An 18,367-nucleotide genomic window follows, 5' to 3' on the forward strand; every position below is an offset into this window, starting at 1 on the left:
CAAAAGGCAAGGGTTGAACGCTTCGAAACGGTTCGAGCGCTTCATGCATGTCATATGGATGATTCTCAACCCGTCTCAACTTATGTTCTTAAAATGAAAAGCTACATTGATCGCCTCGAAAGGCTAAATTGTCCCGTTTCAACCGAGTTGGCTACGGATTTGATCCTCAACTCCTTATCTAAGAGATTTGAGACCTTCGTGTTAAATTATAACATGAACGGATGGGACAAAACCGTTTCCGAGCTCCACGGGATGCTCAAAACGGCCGAGGCTAGCATGGGAGGAAAGGTTCAACCCGTTCACATGATCAATGAAGGCGGAAAGAAAAGGGCCAACCCCGGACCAAAGGCAAATGTTGCTAAAGGAAAGGGAAACAACAAAAGGAACAACAGAGGAACAGGAAAGGCAAAAATGGATACTCCAAAAACGAAGAAGCAAAAGGTTGCTGTCAATGACCCATGCTTTGAGTGTGGGGAGGTAGGACATTGGAAGCGTAATTGTCCAACCTATCTCAAAGAGTTGAAAGCTAAGAGGGATGCAGGGCAAACCTCAGGTACAATATTTATGATATATATTGAGCTTAATACTGTTTTTTCTTACATATGGGTATTGGATACCGGATGTGGAACTCATATTTGTAATATGTTACAGGGGTTCATAAGAAAAAGGAACATCAAGAAGGGGGACATTAGTCTCTTTATGGGCAATGGTGCGAAAGTACAAGTTGAAGCCCAAGGAGACTATCTTTTGAAACTTCCAAATGGTTTGGAAATTGTATTGAACAATGTTTTGTATGCACCCAGTTTGACTAGGAGCATTATTTCAGTTTCCCGTTTAAGACATGTTGGATATGATTTTAAATTTGTTAACAATGATATCCATATTTCTATGAATGATGTATTTTATTTTAAAGCCATGCCTATAAATGGTATTTATGAATTGGTTCATGAAAACACAACATATGATAACTCAATGTACCAAGCTACCACCAAGAAACTTAAATTAGATTTAAGTGAAACCTATATTTGGCATTGTCGTCTTGGCCATATAAATAAGAATCGCATACTAACACTTCAAAAGAATGGTCTTTTGAAAACAAAATCAAATGATTCATTTGATGTATGTGAATCTTGTTTACAAGGCAAGATGACTAAGGCTCCTTTCAATGGCACTAATGAAAGGGCAAAAAATTTATTAGGTATCATACATTCGGATGTATGTGGTCCTTTTAAGCCAATGAAAAGGAATGGTGAAAGATACTTCATCACATTCACCGATGACTATAGTCGTTACGGTTATGTGTACTTATTAAAACACAAGAGTGAAGCTTTTGAAGTGTTCAAAATTTTCAAGAATGAAGTAGAAAACCAACTCAGCAAGACAATAAAAATTCTTCGTTCTGATAGAGGAGGTGAATACCTAAGTGATGCTTTTCAAGATCATCTCAGAAGTTGTGGGATCATCTCACAGCTAACTCCACCTGGAACACCACAACATAATGGTGTGTCTGAAAGGAGGAATCGAACCCTATTAGATATGGTTCGTTCTATGATGAGCAAAAGCTCACTACCTCTGTCATTTTGGGGTTATGCCATAATCTCTGCTGCCCGAATTTTAAATATGGCTCCAACCAAGAAAGTGGAGAGAACACCTTTTGAAATATGGCATGGAAGAGTTCCATCTTTGTCATATTTAAAAGTATGGGGTTGTGAGGCTTATGTAAGACATGATACCTCAAGCAAATTAGAACCCTGATCCACTAAATGTATCTTTGTAGGATATCCTAAAGATGATTTGGGATATTATTTCTACGATCCTAATGAGCAAAATGTATTTGTTGCTCGAAAGGCTGAGTTCTTGGAGACTAAATTCCTTATGGAAGGAACTAGTTCTAGAACAGTGGAACTTGAAGAAGATCAAGAACCACTGACAGATACACACTTGGGTGACACTAGCTTTCAACAAAAGTATGTTGAAGATGATCAAGGAGTTGATCAAGACACACAAAACGTTCGCAGATCTGGTAGAGTTTCTTATCCACCTGAAAGATATGGATTTCTTATGGATGAATGCTATATGATGGTTTCTGATGAACCTACCACCTACCATGATGCAATGTCCAAATCGGATTCGGGCAAATGGTTAGAAGCCATGAACGCTGAGATGCAATCCATGTATGATAACCAAGTTTGGGAATTGGTTAATGAACCACCAAATTCCAAAGTAGTTGGAAGTAAATGGGTGTTCAAATTGAAACACGATATGCATGGAAACTTGCTTACTTATAAAGCTAGACTTGTAGCAAAAGGTTTCACTCAAACTCGAGGGGTCGACTATGATGAAACTTTTTTCGCCCGTGGCAATGCTAAAGTCTATTAGGATATTATTTTCCATAGCCGCTCATTATGACTATGAGATATGGCAAATGGATGTTAAAACCGCGTTTCTAAATGGATATCTTGAGGAAGATGTCTATATGGATCAGCCTGAAGGTTTTGTCGATCCTAAACATCCTAATAAAGTATGCAAATTAAAGAAATCAATCTATGGATTGAAACAAGCATCAAGAAGCTGGAATCGTCGTTTTGATGAAGAAGTCAAGAAATTTGGCTTCATCAAAAATGCTGATGAAGCTTGTGTGTATAAGAAGGCTAGTGGGAGCATCATTACTTTTCTAGTATTATATGTCAATGACATTCTTCTATTTGGAAATGATATTCCAACCTTGGAAGGTGTAAAAGTCTGGCTTGGAAGTTGCTTTTCCATTAAGGATCTTGGTGAAGCAGCCTATATTTTGGGGATAAGGATCTATAGGGATAGATCAAGGCACTTAATAGGTTTGAATCAAAGTGAATACATAGATAAAATCTTGAAAAGGTTCAAGATGGAAAACTCTAAGAAAGGCTTAGTACCTATTCAAAGAGGAACTATATTGAGCACTTCTCAATCCCCTAGCTCAAAAGTTGAGCAAAAGAAAATGAGTGGAATCCCATATGCATCTGCTATAGGATCCATCATGTATGCTATGATGTGCACGAGGCCGGACGTGTCATGCGCTTTGAGCATGACAAGTAGATACCAGCAAAATCCAGGAGATAGTCATTGGATGGCTGTCAAGAATATATTGAAATATCTTAGAAATACTAAAGATATGTTCTTAATATATGGATCTGGTAAGGAGGAGCTCGTTGTAAAGGGTTACACGGATGCGAGTTTCCAAACTGATCGAGATGATTCTCGATCACAATCGGGGTACATCTTCATTCTAAATGGAGGAGCTGTTTCTTGGAAAAGCTCGAAGCAAGATGTGGTTGCATTGTCCACTACAGAGTCGGAATACATCGCCGCTTCTTTGGCAGCACAAGAGGCTGCATGGTTGAAGAAATTCATTGCCGATCTAGGGGTTGTTCCTTCCATTCAAGAACCCCTAGAAATTCTTTGTGATAACGAGGGCGCAATTGCTCAAATCAAAGAACCTCGTGCGCATCAAAAGACTAGACACATTGAGCGGAGATTCAACTACATAAGGGATGAAGTTGAAAAAGGAAAGATATGTATTCGCAAAGTTCACACCGATCAAAATATTGCGGACCCACTCACGAAGCTCCTTGAAAGGCCTAAGCATGAAAGTCATACTTGTGCCATGGGACTTCGATATTCTAGTGATTGGATTTGATCTATTTTATGTATTTGGATATCGGAACATTTGTATTTGTTAACACTTTATATGAATATTGGTATTATGCATTTAAATTGTGTTATGTTCCATTTTTTGCATGTTTAAATCCATGAATAAGTTAGTTATTCTAAATGTCCGTAGTCGATCATATTTGTGGGAACAAATATGAATATAAGACTGTTATGAACTTGGATTGGTAGATGTTCAAAAGGTTTTGAATATAGAGCAATGTGTTGCTGCCAAGGTTCATAGATATTTGTGGGATACAAATATTGGACTGACCTGCACTCAAGCATTACTACATGGAATCTTTGTGATTGATCATAAGTAATCTTGATTTAAAAGGCGAATATCATTGTATCCTCAGACCTGAGATACATATTGGGTCTTGATATTCACTGAATATTACACTTTGACTTGGTTCTTCGCTGTTCTGAAACATGGCAGTACATAAGGCTAAGCTCAGGTATGATATAAGGTGATTGTGAAAGACATATGTAGTCGAAATGGGATTTGTTCCTCTTATTCGTTGAGAGTTAGATGTCTAAGGCCTGTTACAAAGTTAAATCAACAGAGAATGATCACTCTATGTCTCTAGGATTTAACATGACATCTACGACAAAAGGAAAAATGATCGATTCACCTAAATCATTTCAAGTAGGGACTTGAAGGGGATGATGTTATTGAATGGCACTATGTCACACGTATTAGGGGTAGCAAACCGTTGTTAGGCGGTATTTGCTATTTGCGTCAATATTCTATGAATCTTGTGCAAGTGGGAGATTGTTGGAATTTCGGATGCCCAAGACACATATTAAATTGACGTGGCTAGTATGTGATGATCCAAGTCGGGTCATACCCAATAACAAGTTAGACAAACACTTATGATATGTATTTATATGATATGATCTTTAAATAAATATCAATACTTGAAGCATTTAGGAAATGGGTTTCTAAATAACTGCACCTGAGAAATATAAGTAAATTATATGGATAATTTATTTTGAGAAATATGTGAATGTGTTTATTTGGCAAAATAAACACTTATGTGTGTTATGTATAATACATAATATGTTACATAAGGTATATAACATGTTATAATACATTTATATATATTGTATAAAAGGAAAATGCAAGTGGATTTTGAGTTGGCGAGACCCATGTGGTCTCACCTTGAGGCCGGCCACCCCCACCCAAAATGCACATGCATTTGCTTGTTTTATATAACCCACTAGCTACATTGGAAACACACACTTAATACATGCACTTGCTATAGTGTTCTCTCAACTCTCAAGTGCAAAAACTCTCTCTTTTTCTCTCTTGATTTTCGGCATAAACAAGGCAAAAGGAGAAGGGTTTTTCAAGTCTAAATCCTAGCATATTTGGGTGTTTGTTGGAGGCTTGGGGTATACAAGCTTGAGGTACTTCTATCTTGAAGACTTGCCTTATTTAAGAACATCATCTTCTTCATATCAACCTTCTCATAAGCTTGGAGGAAGGTAGTCTTCTAAACACCCTATGGTTGTTATTTTGATTGTATGACATTCATATACATGGATCCTTATTGTTTGGGGTTTTCTTTTATAAGTTAAAATTTGGTTTTAACTATATATAACATAATGAAAGGTTCATTTTTCCGCTGCGTTTTTCATGTTATAAGGATAATATGACTTTGATAAAACCCAAAAGACCCAACACCATTGAATGAGATTGAGGTCGATAATAAGTTGAATTATATTGAAGAGTCGATTGCCATAGTTGAGGAAGAACTTAAAAGAGTACGAAATAAGACGGTGAGAACTTACAAGATATTGTGGAAGCATGGTAGGATGTCCGATTGTACATGGGAATCTGAGCATGATGTGCTAGTTTATTATCCGTCTTTGCATATGGCTTGGATCACGAGGCCGTGATCTGTTCCGAGTGGGGGAGAGTTGTAACCCCCCAAATATTTTAAGGTAAAAGAAACTAACCCCTTTTCATAGTTTTGACATTAAATTAATTTCCTAGTATTTTATTTTTAGATATGGGGTTAATTTAGTTGGAACTTTAGCGGATAACGGGTAAAATACCCACCAATTTGAGAAGTGGGTCGTGGCACCCATAGGAAGTGCCAGACACTTATTTGTTTATGAATCATATTTCCACTTCTATTCTTCTTCCTCCCATGCATTCCTTCTCAATTTCTTTTAAAATCAAAGAATAATTCATTCAAGTAAAAGATAAAAAATCATCCATAATAATCATCCCCATCAATTAATCTTCATTCAAGAATTCAAAAGTTAGGGTTTGTGGGTTTTGTGGTGGTGGCCGAAAATTGAGAGAAAAAGAGGAAGGAATTGTGAATTGAAAACCCTAATCTATTGTCTTCCATTATTGAGGTATTGATTTCCCCTAATTTAGCTTTCATATTTCTTTTAAAATTAGGGTTCATGGAGTGAACCAATTTTGGGGATTTTTGGTAGAATATGAAATTATGGTTAATGTTTCCCAATTCCTTAGTTAACCTAGTTGTCATTAGGCAATGTGATGTGTTTGATTATAAAATTGATAAGTTCATGTGAAATCTTAGTTAATGAGAAAAGATGAATTTTACTAGTTATTGAAATGTGGATGATAATGGTAGGTTGAACTACCCAATGTTGTTGTTAAAGATGAAAGTAGCTCAATGACAAATGGGTTGGGTTTTGGGTTTATAAAAGGCTAGTGATTGGGAATGGCTAGGTTGAACTAGTCATGTTGTGAATGTAAGCTTATGCATTTTATGATATGATTATAGGTTGAAGCTCGCTTGTGCTTATTTGTTTTAGCATTGTTGTCCTTTTTTGCGGAGGAGGTGAGTATATTTGCATACCTTTAAGTTTATGTTGGATCAATTGACCACATCATGTTGAAGCCTTTTGTCCATGGTGGTTTTGACCCTTTCATGTTGAAGTTTGTAAATCCAAGGCCCATGTGGGGCATTATGATTTGAGGCCTAAGAACCTCTGAGGCCTAGGAATCCCGATAGTTGATATGATATGAGGTCTAAGAACCTCCGGAGACTAAGAATCCCGATAGATATGATTGTTTAGCTTATATGGATCCATATATGTGTTATTAATGTGCAAGGTGAATATGTAAATGTGACATGACGATGTCATAGGTTATATGTAAAAGTCCTTGTACTTTGCCCTCCTTCGTATTCGTAAATGTATGCAAGTATATTCACTAAGCCTTTGCTTATATTTTAGTTGTTTACCCTTTTTAGGTAGTTCTGGAAGAAGGAACTAATATTGACGGCTGGAAAGTGTTGATCTAGAGCTTGAAGTGAAGTTTTTGCAAGACTTGAGGTATTTAGGGCATTTGTGGATGAATGACGATCTTTTGGTTAGAGGCTTAGTTGTCCCTCCTCTCTTGGCTCTTGGTACATAATGTTTTGATGTCTTACTACTGTTACATTTCTGTAAATGGTCAAGTGCAAATTCTTTTTGAAAGTTGTATAATTGAGTTTGGGCGAAAATTGTGTCAAAGTGGGTAAATGACCCATTTGATGGTGTTCATGGTTTTTGAAATTAGACGATGTTGTAAACCTGTTTAAAATGTGTCTATGTTGTTCTTGGTAACCTTTGGAATGTGTTTTATGAAGTTCTTTGTGAAATGTAAAGATTGTAAGTTGATTCATGTGTCAAAATAATTTTTGTTGCTGATCAGGTATCCCACTGCGACGCAGTGGGGGTGATTTTACCCACTGCGGCGCAGTGGTTTTCCTCGTCCAGAATTTGTGTTCTTCCCACTGCGGCGCAGTGGGAAGGTGTCAAGTCCACTGCGGCGTAGTGGGGCTTTGTTCCTTTCTTTTCCGAGGCTTTCCACTGCGGCGCAGTGGGGAGTGCTTAACCCACTGCGGCGCAGTGGGGTATATATAAAAAAAAAAAAAATTGTATTTTCAGATTATCGAGTCTAGTCCTTTCATGCTATCTTCTGTTTTCGTGTTTAGTTTATAATAATTTGATGATATTTGATACTTAATGTATGATTTATTGAATTGCAGGGTTTATAAGATAAAATGTGACGAGAATGACTAAATCAAGATCATCTATTATGAGCAGCAAGCACTCTGGTATATGAGACTATTAGATTGTGTCCATGTCTTTGACTTTTGGCAAAATGTTTTGACCGCACATAAAAACCACCCCACGGATAAGAAATGAGGAAAAGGCTTGCAATTTATTTTGGGCTCTCCATAAAAGGCCACATACTAGACTAACAAGAGAAAATAAGTAGAGGGGTATCGGGCGTGAAGTTAGCATCCCAACTTGGCATCAAAAGTCAAAGCAATTTTATTATATATCATTTTCTTAGGATTGATTTGGATGTCGGCTAGTGTATAAGTTGACAGCCGCCACTTTTTGGTGAGTGTGGTACGTGATAGTTGGAGGCGCAGCAAGTGGGGCGTAGGTTTGTGGAGTGCAGCCGCAAGAAGATTTTTGTTGATAATCATCGAGTAACAGCATTAACTTCATAGCCAAATCATCCGTTCGATATTTTTCTCTTCTATTATTAGTTATTTAATTCTGACTGTATCACTATACAATTATTATTATGAATCTGATTTACTTGATGATTATTAGTTTTATATATCTTAATATGAATAGCTAAGTGTTTTTATCATTTATTAAGATGAAGTGACCTGATGGATAATGATGGTTGCACTATTTTTATAATTCAAGTCGATTTAATTTAATGTTGTGTCGTAATCTTAATTTATTAACTCTTTATGATTTATCTTTTAATTGTTGGCTTTTATGTATGATTTTAGTGGTAGCTAGAGTTGTGTATGAATGATTTTGATTGCTTAGGTATAAGTGATTGGTTCTATGACGGGTACGGTAGAAAGCAATTAATAGATAATAAGAGTTAACGGGTTAATGGTTAGGCAAAACAATTAGTTGACTGGGAAAGTTATGAAAGGTGTCTCAGGGTACCGGTCTTAGTAATGGAACTAGTTAATTAAGGGAATTGAATAAAATAACGAACTTGACGGGTACTTGGTGAGTGTTCAGTTCTTGGTTATAAGTTAATATATTTGAATTGGTTCTTCAATTAAGTGCAACCTGAATTTGTTGTGTCATGGATTCGAAGTAGATGATCTTTTAATATTCTTGTTTACAACAAACTCTCTTTCAGATAAATTCTTCGGAATTACTAACTTGTTCAATTTTACTAACTGTTTTCAAAATCCCGTATCTTAGAATTATAATGAACTCACATTTTTCCTAGACAATAGTCCCTGAGTTTGATCCTGGACTTGCCTTTTAGCTATACTATATATGAACGGGTACACTGCCCGCAAATGTGTAGTAGTCGGTAATTAGGTAGTTCTTGTTTATAAATTTAAGACTCGATTTCACACACCATGACCATAATATGTACGAAATGCTGTCTTTGGGGCATCATTATCCTTGACTCGTAACTGGTGATATCCAGGCCTCAGATCAATCTTAGAGTAACAACTAGAACCTTGCAATTGATCGACCAAATCGTCAATCCTTGGGAGAGGGTGTCCGTTTTTCACGATTAGCTTATTTAACTCTTTATAATCTATACACATTCGAAAAGAACCATCTTTCTTTTTCAAAAATAACACTAGAGCTCCACATGGCGAGGAACTTGGTCTTATAAAACCTTTATCTAGTAGCTCTTGTAATTGACTTGATAACTCCTGAATCTCCGAAGGAGCTAATCTATATGGGGCTCGTGCAACTGGAGTGGCTCCAGGCACTAAGTCAATACCAAACCCCACTTGTCTTGATAGAGGGAAAACTAGCAAGTCTTTAGGGAAAACCTCAGGGTATTCGCGTGCGATAGGCACATCTTCAACTCGTTTTTCATCCAGCTTTTTCTCTTTTATGTGTGCCAATATCGCCTGATTCCCTTTTCTTAAGCACTTTTGAGCCTTCATGCATGAAATGATATTCAATTTCGTGCCGCTCTTTTCACCTTGTATTATTAATGTTTCACCATTCGAGAGAGGAATACGAACCATCTTCTCATGACAAGAAATTTCTGCACAATTACTTGTTAACCAATCCATCCCAACAACTACATCAAAACTTCCAAGTTCTACCGGCATTAAATCAATCTTAAATGGTTTATTTGCCAAACTTAAGGTGCAATCTTGAAGTATTCTATCCGTTTTTCTTAACTTAGCGTTGGCTAGTTTTATGGAGTACTTAACTTCTAAGGTAGTAGGGGAAATATTAATTAATAGACCGAATTCCTTAGTTATAAAACTCTTATCAGCACCAGTGTCAAATAAGACAGAAGCATAACAGTTGTTCAATAAGAACGTACCCATGACCGGATTGGGGTCCTGACGGGCTTCTGCTGCTGTGATGACAAAAGCTCGCCCACGAGCAAGGCCTACATTCTTGTTTTTCAACTTTAGGCAGTTGGACTTGAAGTGACCCATTTCTCCACATCCATAGCATGACCTAGGGATCACGTTCTTAACCACTCCACTTCCTCCAGCTCCTTGTGCAAGAGGACCTTGTGTAGAGGCAGGACTCCTACAGTTTCGTGCCATGTGTCCCGTTTTCTTACATCTTGCACAGACTATGGTACATGGACCTGTGTGGTGGCGATTGCATTTGTTACAATAGGGGTGGTTTCTAGTGTACCCCTTATTCACATTGGGTCCAACATTATATGCCCTGATCACATCTTGTCTCTTATTGGGGAAATGTCCAAAGTTCCTCCTATTATTTCCAACATTTCCTTCCCACTTCCTCTTTATCTCGGCATTCCTTACTTCTGGTGACTTCACTGTTGTTCCATGGTGGATAATTGATCTATGAGATCATGAGCCATTCGGACAATACTTTGTATGTTATCTGGCTTTGAGGAGGTCACCATCCCTTGAACTGGTTGTGGAAGTTGTTAGAAATGTCATTTGTAGTAGTTGATTTGTATTAAATCATATTCTGTATTTAGATTGTAATTTTCTTAAGTATGGAAAGGGGATAAGTGTAAATTGTATGGTAGTACATAAACCCCCTCCATAGCTTTGTTATGTAACCTTTCACTCATTCAAGCAATCTAAACTTTCCCTTTCATCCTTACTCTATCTCTCTCTCTCGACACACACTTTCTCACACACACAACCACCATTAACACACACTAAAACACACACTTAAGCTCAATTTCACATCATTACATTTGGTATCAGAGAAAATTAGTTAAACTGAACGATCCAGAATCAAAATAGAAGCTGAATTTGTTCTTAATTTTGGTGTTTTTGAGCTGTTTATACATTTTATATATTTGCCGAGGTTACTGTTCGATTGATTTCAGCAAAATTAGTGTGTTTTACATCAAAATTTGTTAACCGATCGTTTAGGATTCTGTTTCTCTTCATTTAGTATCAAAATTAGAGTTCAATTTCATCATTACACCAGATTTTACTTAAGCTCGGCAAACGCATAGATCAGTGGGTTTGATTCTGGTTGATTTTAGGTGTTAACTAGATTTAGGATTTGTTCGCAGTTGTTTTCTGAACATTTTGGTGCAAATTTAAAGTTCTAATTCACAAAATTGAAGGAGAAATTGGAGATTTTCAGTGAGCTCGACATATAAGTGTTGTTCTGGACGAAGAAGACGAATGCAAATCGACTATCTTGTCGTTTTGTGATTTCTAGTGTTTACCGAAGTGGTTGATTTAAACTTGTTCTATTTGCAGAGCTCCCTGCTCGACAACTACAAGTTTTGAGAAGTTTGACGTAGTATTGAGTAAATTATTCTATTTGCAGAGTTCTTAGCTCGGCAAATAATTGATTTCAACATTTCACTGAAATTTGGTTAAGTATTGAGACGAGTTGTTCTGTTTGCAGAGATATTATCTCGGCAAATAAGAGAAGTGTGATACTTTGGTTAAGTGTTGGGGGTCAGTGTTAGTGATTGTACTATTTGCCGAAGTAAAAGCTCGGTATTTAGTTAAAGTTGACTTTGATTCAGTATACTGAAAGGATACTTATCCTGTTTACCGAGATATTTGCTCGACATTCTTCACTAATCCAACTTTGTCAAAAACATCTTGTTCTATCTGCCAAAGTCTGAGCTCGGCATTCTTCAAAAGTCTAGTTCAATTGTTTTCTAAATTTCCTAAATCTTTTACGATGTCTTCAAGAGAAGCTTTGGCTCTTGGTTCGGATGGAAGACCTCCTGTAAGATCTTCTATGGAAGAAAAGATTTTTGAATTGGATTGATCGTCAAAAGAATGCAAAGAACATCAGAAAATCTTCAAAAGATGGTCCTGAAATTCCCAAAAATCCAGTGAATAATGAACCTTTACCAGAAGAAAGCTGAAATGCTAAATAGAAGAATCGTGTTGAGGTAGATCAAATGTTCATTGCTTATCTTTATCAAGCTCTTCCAGATGATATATACTACAATGTTGACTCATATAAAACTGGAAAGGACATTTGGGATGAAGTTGAAAAATAAATGGAAGGTTCTGATGTTTCAAACACCATAAGGTTGTCAACTACTTTGAACATGTTGTTAGAATATAAGCACATAAACATATAACAATTCACGAGTACGCAGCGGAAAAGAAACGTATATGCAATACTATTAATTAACAAAGAGAGAATCGAAACGTGTACCTTTGCGCAAAGCTTCCAATAATATTAATAATAAGATTATTATTATTTTTTAGGGTTTAAAACAAAACCCCTCTACGATCGCACACTAGACACCTCTTATACCGTATGCTAGTACCCGATCACGAACCAAACAACCCTTTGTTTATACCCTTTTATTCGAACTCCTCATGAACTGAAAACAACATATAAATGTCATATATATGTGTCGACCAAGACTAGCCTTAATTAATGATGACCATTAATTAAAACATATATATGTTCCATGATATGTTCAAAAAGCACAAAACCAAAACAACCTTAGATGGTTCGGCTGAATTCAAAGAAGAGGGGAGAGAATTGCTTGTGTGAAGGAATGAGAAAACCCTTGAATTAAGCCCTGTATTTATAGGGTTTAATTAGGGTTTAATTTACTTGGTGAACAAGCTAGATTAAGGCTTACAAAGCCTTATCAAAACCGGCCCTTAGGATCCATCACCAATTTCCTTATTTAATCCTTCATTTAATTAATTAAATATAATTAATCCCTTAATATATTTAAATTAATCATTTCGTGATCTAATTAATTAATATATTACTTTAATATACTAATTAATAATATAGAGTTACCGTGTCATTTCGTGTGACCCCGTAGGCTTAAACTATTTCTGGACATGCGATTTATAATAAAATGATCACACTCCAACAGCTCCCACTTGAGCATGTTATTATAAAGGCAATAACATTGGTTGGCGTTTAGCAACACTCCAATGCTCCCGAAAATATTTAAGAATAGATTCTTAAATCGCCAAGTTGAAATGATTTAGTCTTTAATATCCCTTTGTTCAGATACCCTTGTTAATTATGAATATGGATCAATGTCATTTCATATTTTAACGATTATGTTTCTCATTTCTACAATTAATTAAGATTACCAAATTAGTCAAGACAACTTCTTGAGTTCATTTGGGTGTGGTATCATACTTCAGTTGCAAATTGAAGGAACAAATCCTGTATTGACTACAAGTGTCTGGCCATGTCGTTTCTTAACATTTCTGAAAATAGCCCTTTATTACTGCCTTGTTCAGGACAGATAGGAACTATATCAAGAAATGCAATCCACACATGCATAACTCACTTGTATCTCAAGCCAAAGGATAAATAAAGTAACCATTTCACGAATTTCATTTAATGACGCCGATCCATAAAATGATAATTCGTTATGGGGGTAAGTCCAATATTCACCTTTTGAATATCATGTGAGTTTGGTACGATCCACCATCTTCAAAATATTCCCTTAAATATTTTCACCAATCTCTCACAATTGTCTTACTTTAATTATATTCCCATATAATTAATTGACAATAGACATTTAGAATATTCAACTAATATTCATGGATTTAAACATGCAAATATAGGACACAATTATTATAAAAATAAAACCACTTATACCGCGTATAAAAATTCATTTATTGAAAATAACAATTGTTTAACATCCCATTATCCAAATACCAATCACAGATTTACATGATATAACTTAGCAATAACCTATGCCCACGACATACTTATTAACCTTTCCTTTTAACAATACCTTTGTAAAATGATCCGCTGAGTTATAATCTGTGTGAACTTTTAGTAATTTGATTTCACGCAATTCGCTTTGCTGACGAACGTAGTGATATCTTATCAGGTAATGTCTGACACCTTTCTGAACCCCAGGTTCATTGGCAATGATAATTGCTCCCGAATTATCACAGTACAGTTCCATAGGTGTGTTATTTGAGGATTATCATATTAAAATCCAAAAATAAACTTTCTAATCCAGATAACCTTCATGTCGTCTTCTCTGAGACGACAATATACTCAGACTCTGTCACATCCATAGCAACTTTTAGCTTAAAGCATTCCATCGTGTCTTCATTTAAAATGAAGACGCATCCCGACTGATATTCTTGAAACATCTTCATCAGTCATGAAATCCAACATCACAAATTTTATTACCATTTGAATTTTGATCAAGATTTCAAAAATACACCAAGAATAATTCTTTAGTAGCCCGCATGTACTTAAGAATATTTTTCACAGCAGTTCACTGATCCACTCCGGGATTTTGCTGATATCGGCTAACATTATTTTGAGCAAAACACAACTTCAGGTCTAGTGCATCTTTCCGCGTACATGATAGATCCCACCGCCGAAGCATAAGGAACTCTTTGCACACGCTCTACCTTTTCAGGTGTAGAAGCACCGTTCTTGCTAGATAAATTAAGTCCTTCTTGCATAAGCAAATTTCCGCGCTTAGAATTTTCCATCTTGAATCTCCTCAAGATCTTATCTATATACACACTTTGACTTAATCCGATCAACCGTTTACTTCTATCTTTATAGATTTTGATTCCAAGTATGAATGCTGCTTCACCCAAGTCTTTCATAGTGAAACACTTTCCAAGATAAGATTTAACGTCTTTCAACATTGGAATGTGATTTCTTATTATCAATATGTCATCGACATACAAGACAAGGAAAGTAACATTACTCCCACTAGCTTTGCGATATACACATGGCTCATCAGGATTCTGAACAAAATCAAACGTTTTGATTTTGTCATCAAACCTTTTATTCCAACTTCTTGATGCTTGCTTTAGTCCATAAATAGACCTTTGAAGTTTGCATACTTTGTTGGGATATTTAGGATAGACAAAACCTTCCAGTTGTACCATATAGACTTCCTTGTCTATAAAACCATTTAAGAAAGCGGTTTTGACATCCATTTGCCATATCTCATAGTCATAGACGCCGCTATGGCTAAGATGAACCTAATAGCTCTAATGTCCTCAACCGGAGAAAGGTTTCCTCATAATCAACTCCAAAGAGTTGAGTATAACCTTTCGCCACAAGACGAGTTTTACAGGCGTGTATATTTCCATCTATGTCGATCTTCTTCATAAAGATCCACTTGCACCCAACGGTTCTACCATTTGGTGGAAGGTCAACCAAGCTCCAGACTTGATTATCTTTCATGGATTTCATTTCCACATTCGCAGCTTCAAGCCATTTGTCAGATTCCGGATCTGATAATGCAGCATTGAAATTAGGAGGTTCATTCAAATCTCCTATTACATGTTCTTCAGATTCAATCATAAGATTTAATCTTTCACGAGCACGTATTGTCCTTGAGGACCTACGAACTAGAATCGCTTTATCACCAACTTGTAGTTCACCTAGAGATTCATCTCTTTGAACATCCCCCCCCCCCAAGTTGAAGATTGCTAGTATCTTTAGAAGTTGACACATCTTCTTGATGCTCATCAAGTTCAACAATCCTCCCACTGTCTTCTTGAGATATGAGTCTCCTTTCAAGGAACTCAGCAAATCAAAAGGTTTTTGACAATGTTTCCGCTAGGAAAGTAGAAGTAGTAACCCATCGTTTCCTTTGGGTATCCTACAAAGATGCACTTAATACCACAATTCATGCGGTGTCTTGTCAACCTTCTTGGTTGGAACCATATTGAGAATGCATGCAGCAATCTCTAGAGCATATTCCCAAAATAAAATGGGAAAGTCTTAAGGTTCATCGTTTTATCTCACCATGTTCAACAAGGTTCGATTTCTCCTTTCACATATACCCTTATATAGGAGTAAGTTGTAGGATAAATCTACAAGCTTTTAGATGATCCTTAAACTTTTGGCTTAAGTACTCTTCATCTCGATCCGAATGAAGAATCTTGATGGTTCTTTTGAGTTGATTCTCTACTTCATTTTTAAATACTTTGAATGTTTCAAAGACTTCATGTTTATGTTTAAGCAATTAAACATAACCATAATGACTGAAATCATTCATAAAAATGATTAAGTAGCTAGCCTTTCCTTGACACATGCCTAAATGGGCTACATACATCTGAATGTATTAGTCCAAGTAATTCCTTAGCCCTCCCTGGTTTTATGCGAAAAAGGTATTCTTGTCATCTTGCCAAAACCACAAGGCATGCATTTGTAAAATGATTCATCATTTGATTTAACGATCTCTTGTGAATCATTTGATTTTAAGATCCCTGCAATTTGAAGTATGCATTTCTTGCTAATGACAACACATTTATCAAATGATTCATCATTTGATTTCAAGATCCCTTCATTATGAAGATTTCAGATGTGTTTCTTGCTAACGACAATCCCAAAAAACACGCAATTTATCAAATGATTCATCATTTGATTGAAAATCTCTTCATAACGAAGATTTCCAATTCGTTTCTTACTAATGATAATGTCAAAACCATGCATTTATCAAATGATTCATCATTTGATTGTAAGACACCGTCCCGTTGAAGTCTTTAAATGCATCTCTTGACAAAATTAAACAAGATGACTATGTCAAAGATAATTAGAGTCCAAGTTAAACTTGACTCTTTGCTATTGAACTATTATTTGTATAACAACGCATATAATTCAATTTTGAAGATACTTGAAGCACTTGCCGAACCAGCTTGCTTCTTCTTCGCTTCAACTCAGCTAGATACTTTAGCCGTATGTTCCTTTTGCCAAAAGGGTCTTTTAAGGTTTTGAGACAAACACAACTTGTTTTCTCTTACCAAAAATCTTGCCCTTAGCTTACGGTTGTTTTGCTTTCCGAACCTTTCCCCCCTTGATCATAAGAACTCGGGATGTAGCAGATTTCCTTGGAAGCTTTTTCTCATACTCAATTAACATGACATGAAGTTTAGCTGTGGTTTTACTAATGCTATGCATAGTTTAACCTTTCCAATTGCCCATGAGTACCTCTTCAATTAGAGTACTTGAGGACTAACCGATGTCCCATGCTCGTATCGCAAGTCATGAAGTTGATCAACTAGGTCGAACAACTCCACTCCGGCTTGCTTTTAGTACAAAGACTTGAGTTCAGTGAGCATATCATATGGAAATGAATGCTCAAATTGCTTTTGAAGGTCGGCATTCATGCTTTCCAACATTAAACAAGCAACCTCATTGTGTCTATCATACCGAGCATTGTATGCAGCCAACTTTCAAGTTCAAGCATTCGCTCCCGGAACAACGGTGTTTGCTCATCAATGACTTAAACCCAGTCATTGAAGTTTGGCTCCAGAAAGTCTTTTCCTTTCTAGCATCGACCTGAAAGCCGATTGGTGTATGTTTTGAGAAGGATTTGTTGTTGCCATCTTCAAAACAAACAAAAGTTCAATTATCGGTATTTTCAATAATTAATCCTTAATAAATGTAATTTACCCTTGTTAAATTCATCTAACAAATTACTTTCACTAAGGCTAGGATCCAACTTGACATACAATCATTTCATCAGTTGATCTACTAGAAATGACGGTATTCAAAAGGTAATCGAGAATCCATAATTGCATTCATGCAACTCCTAGAATTATGGGACTTACAACAACACTGTAAAGGGGTATTAAGTGTTTTGTAAACATGTTTTGTCCCATCTTATGCCACGGGTTAAGGTCTCACCACTTAACTCGTTTTAAGTCGCCCAATTAAGAACATGTAGATATTCCACCGCTGTCTCACAACGAGTGGTAATCTACCTTGAAGAGATACAATTCACCTACGTCTCACGTAGAGCAAAAAGCATTGGCAGGTGTTCTTAGCAAAGTGGGTGGCATTGACTTAACTTTAAATGGGTAATGCATTTGATGTGAATCAAAAGTTTATGTTTGAAGACTCATGCATAATCTTCGAAACATAATATTTAATAAAATTGTTTGTATAGTCTTAACAACACAAGAGAGCTCGGTAGCTCCATTTGAACGCATAAAGAAGCGCAAGGGAAAAGGTATGCGATGAACGCGATTTAAAAACCCGCCCTTTTAGAAGGCTAGCGCACTCCGAATTATACCTCTCTTAGAGTTTGTTCAAATGGGTGAGCCGGTGTATCTCAAGGTTGCAAAACTCCAATTTTATTAATGAAATCTCTATTTCGATAGTTCTTAGTCAAGTTTATTTCAAAAACCAATTTTTGCATCACCTTTATACAACTTATAAACAATACAAAAATTAATAAACTTACTCATTTCCGAACTACTTAATCAAGTAACAAGTTAAGGTA

The 18,367-nt window shown here is 36.2% G+C and overlaps 1 protein-coding gene across 1 annotated transcript; it reads left to right on the forward strand.

Moving 5' to 3' along the window:
* Window positions 1–844, forward strand: LOC122608641. Its single transcript, XM_043781734.1, has 2 exons — window positions 1–553; window positions 652–844. The coding sequence occupies exons 1-2, from the start codon at window positions 55–57 to the stop codon at window positions 690–692; spliced, it is 540 nt and encodes a 179-aa protein (XP_043637669.1). The 5' UTR covers window positions 1–54; the 3' UTR covers window positions 693–844.
* The last annotated feature ends 17,523 nt before the right edge of the window (window positions 845–18,367 follow it).

Source organism: Erigeron canadensis, chromosome 7 (assembly GCF_010389155.1).
Source record: "Erigeron canadensis isolate Cc75 chromosome 7, C_canadensis_v1, whole genome shotgun sequence".
Taxonomy (NCBI): domain Eukaryota; kingdom Viridiplantae; phylum Streptophyta; class Magnoliopsida; order Asterales; family Asteraceae; genus Erigeron; species Erigeron canadensis.

What these genes read in the sequence shown, in the direction of transcription:
- LOC122608641 (XM_043781734.1), top strand. Translation starts at nt 55, where the DNA reads ATGGATGATTCTCAACCCGTCTCAACTTATGTTCTTAAAATGAAAAGC. An exon ending in GGATGCAGGGCAAACCTCAG is followed by an intron (nt 554 to 651) that starts GTACAATATTTA and finishes AATATGTTACAG; the next exon opens with GGGTTCATAAGAAAAAGGAA.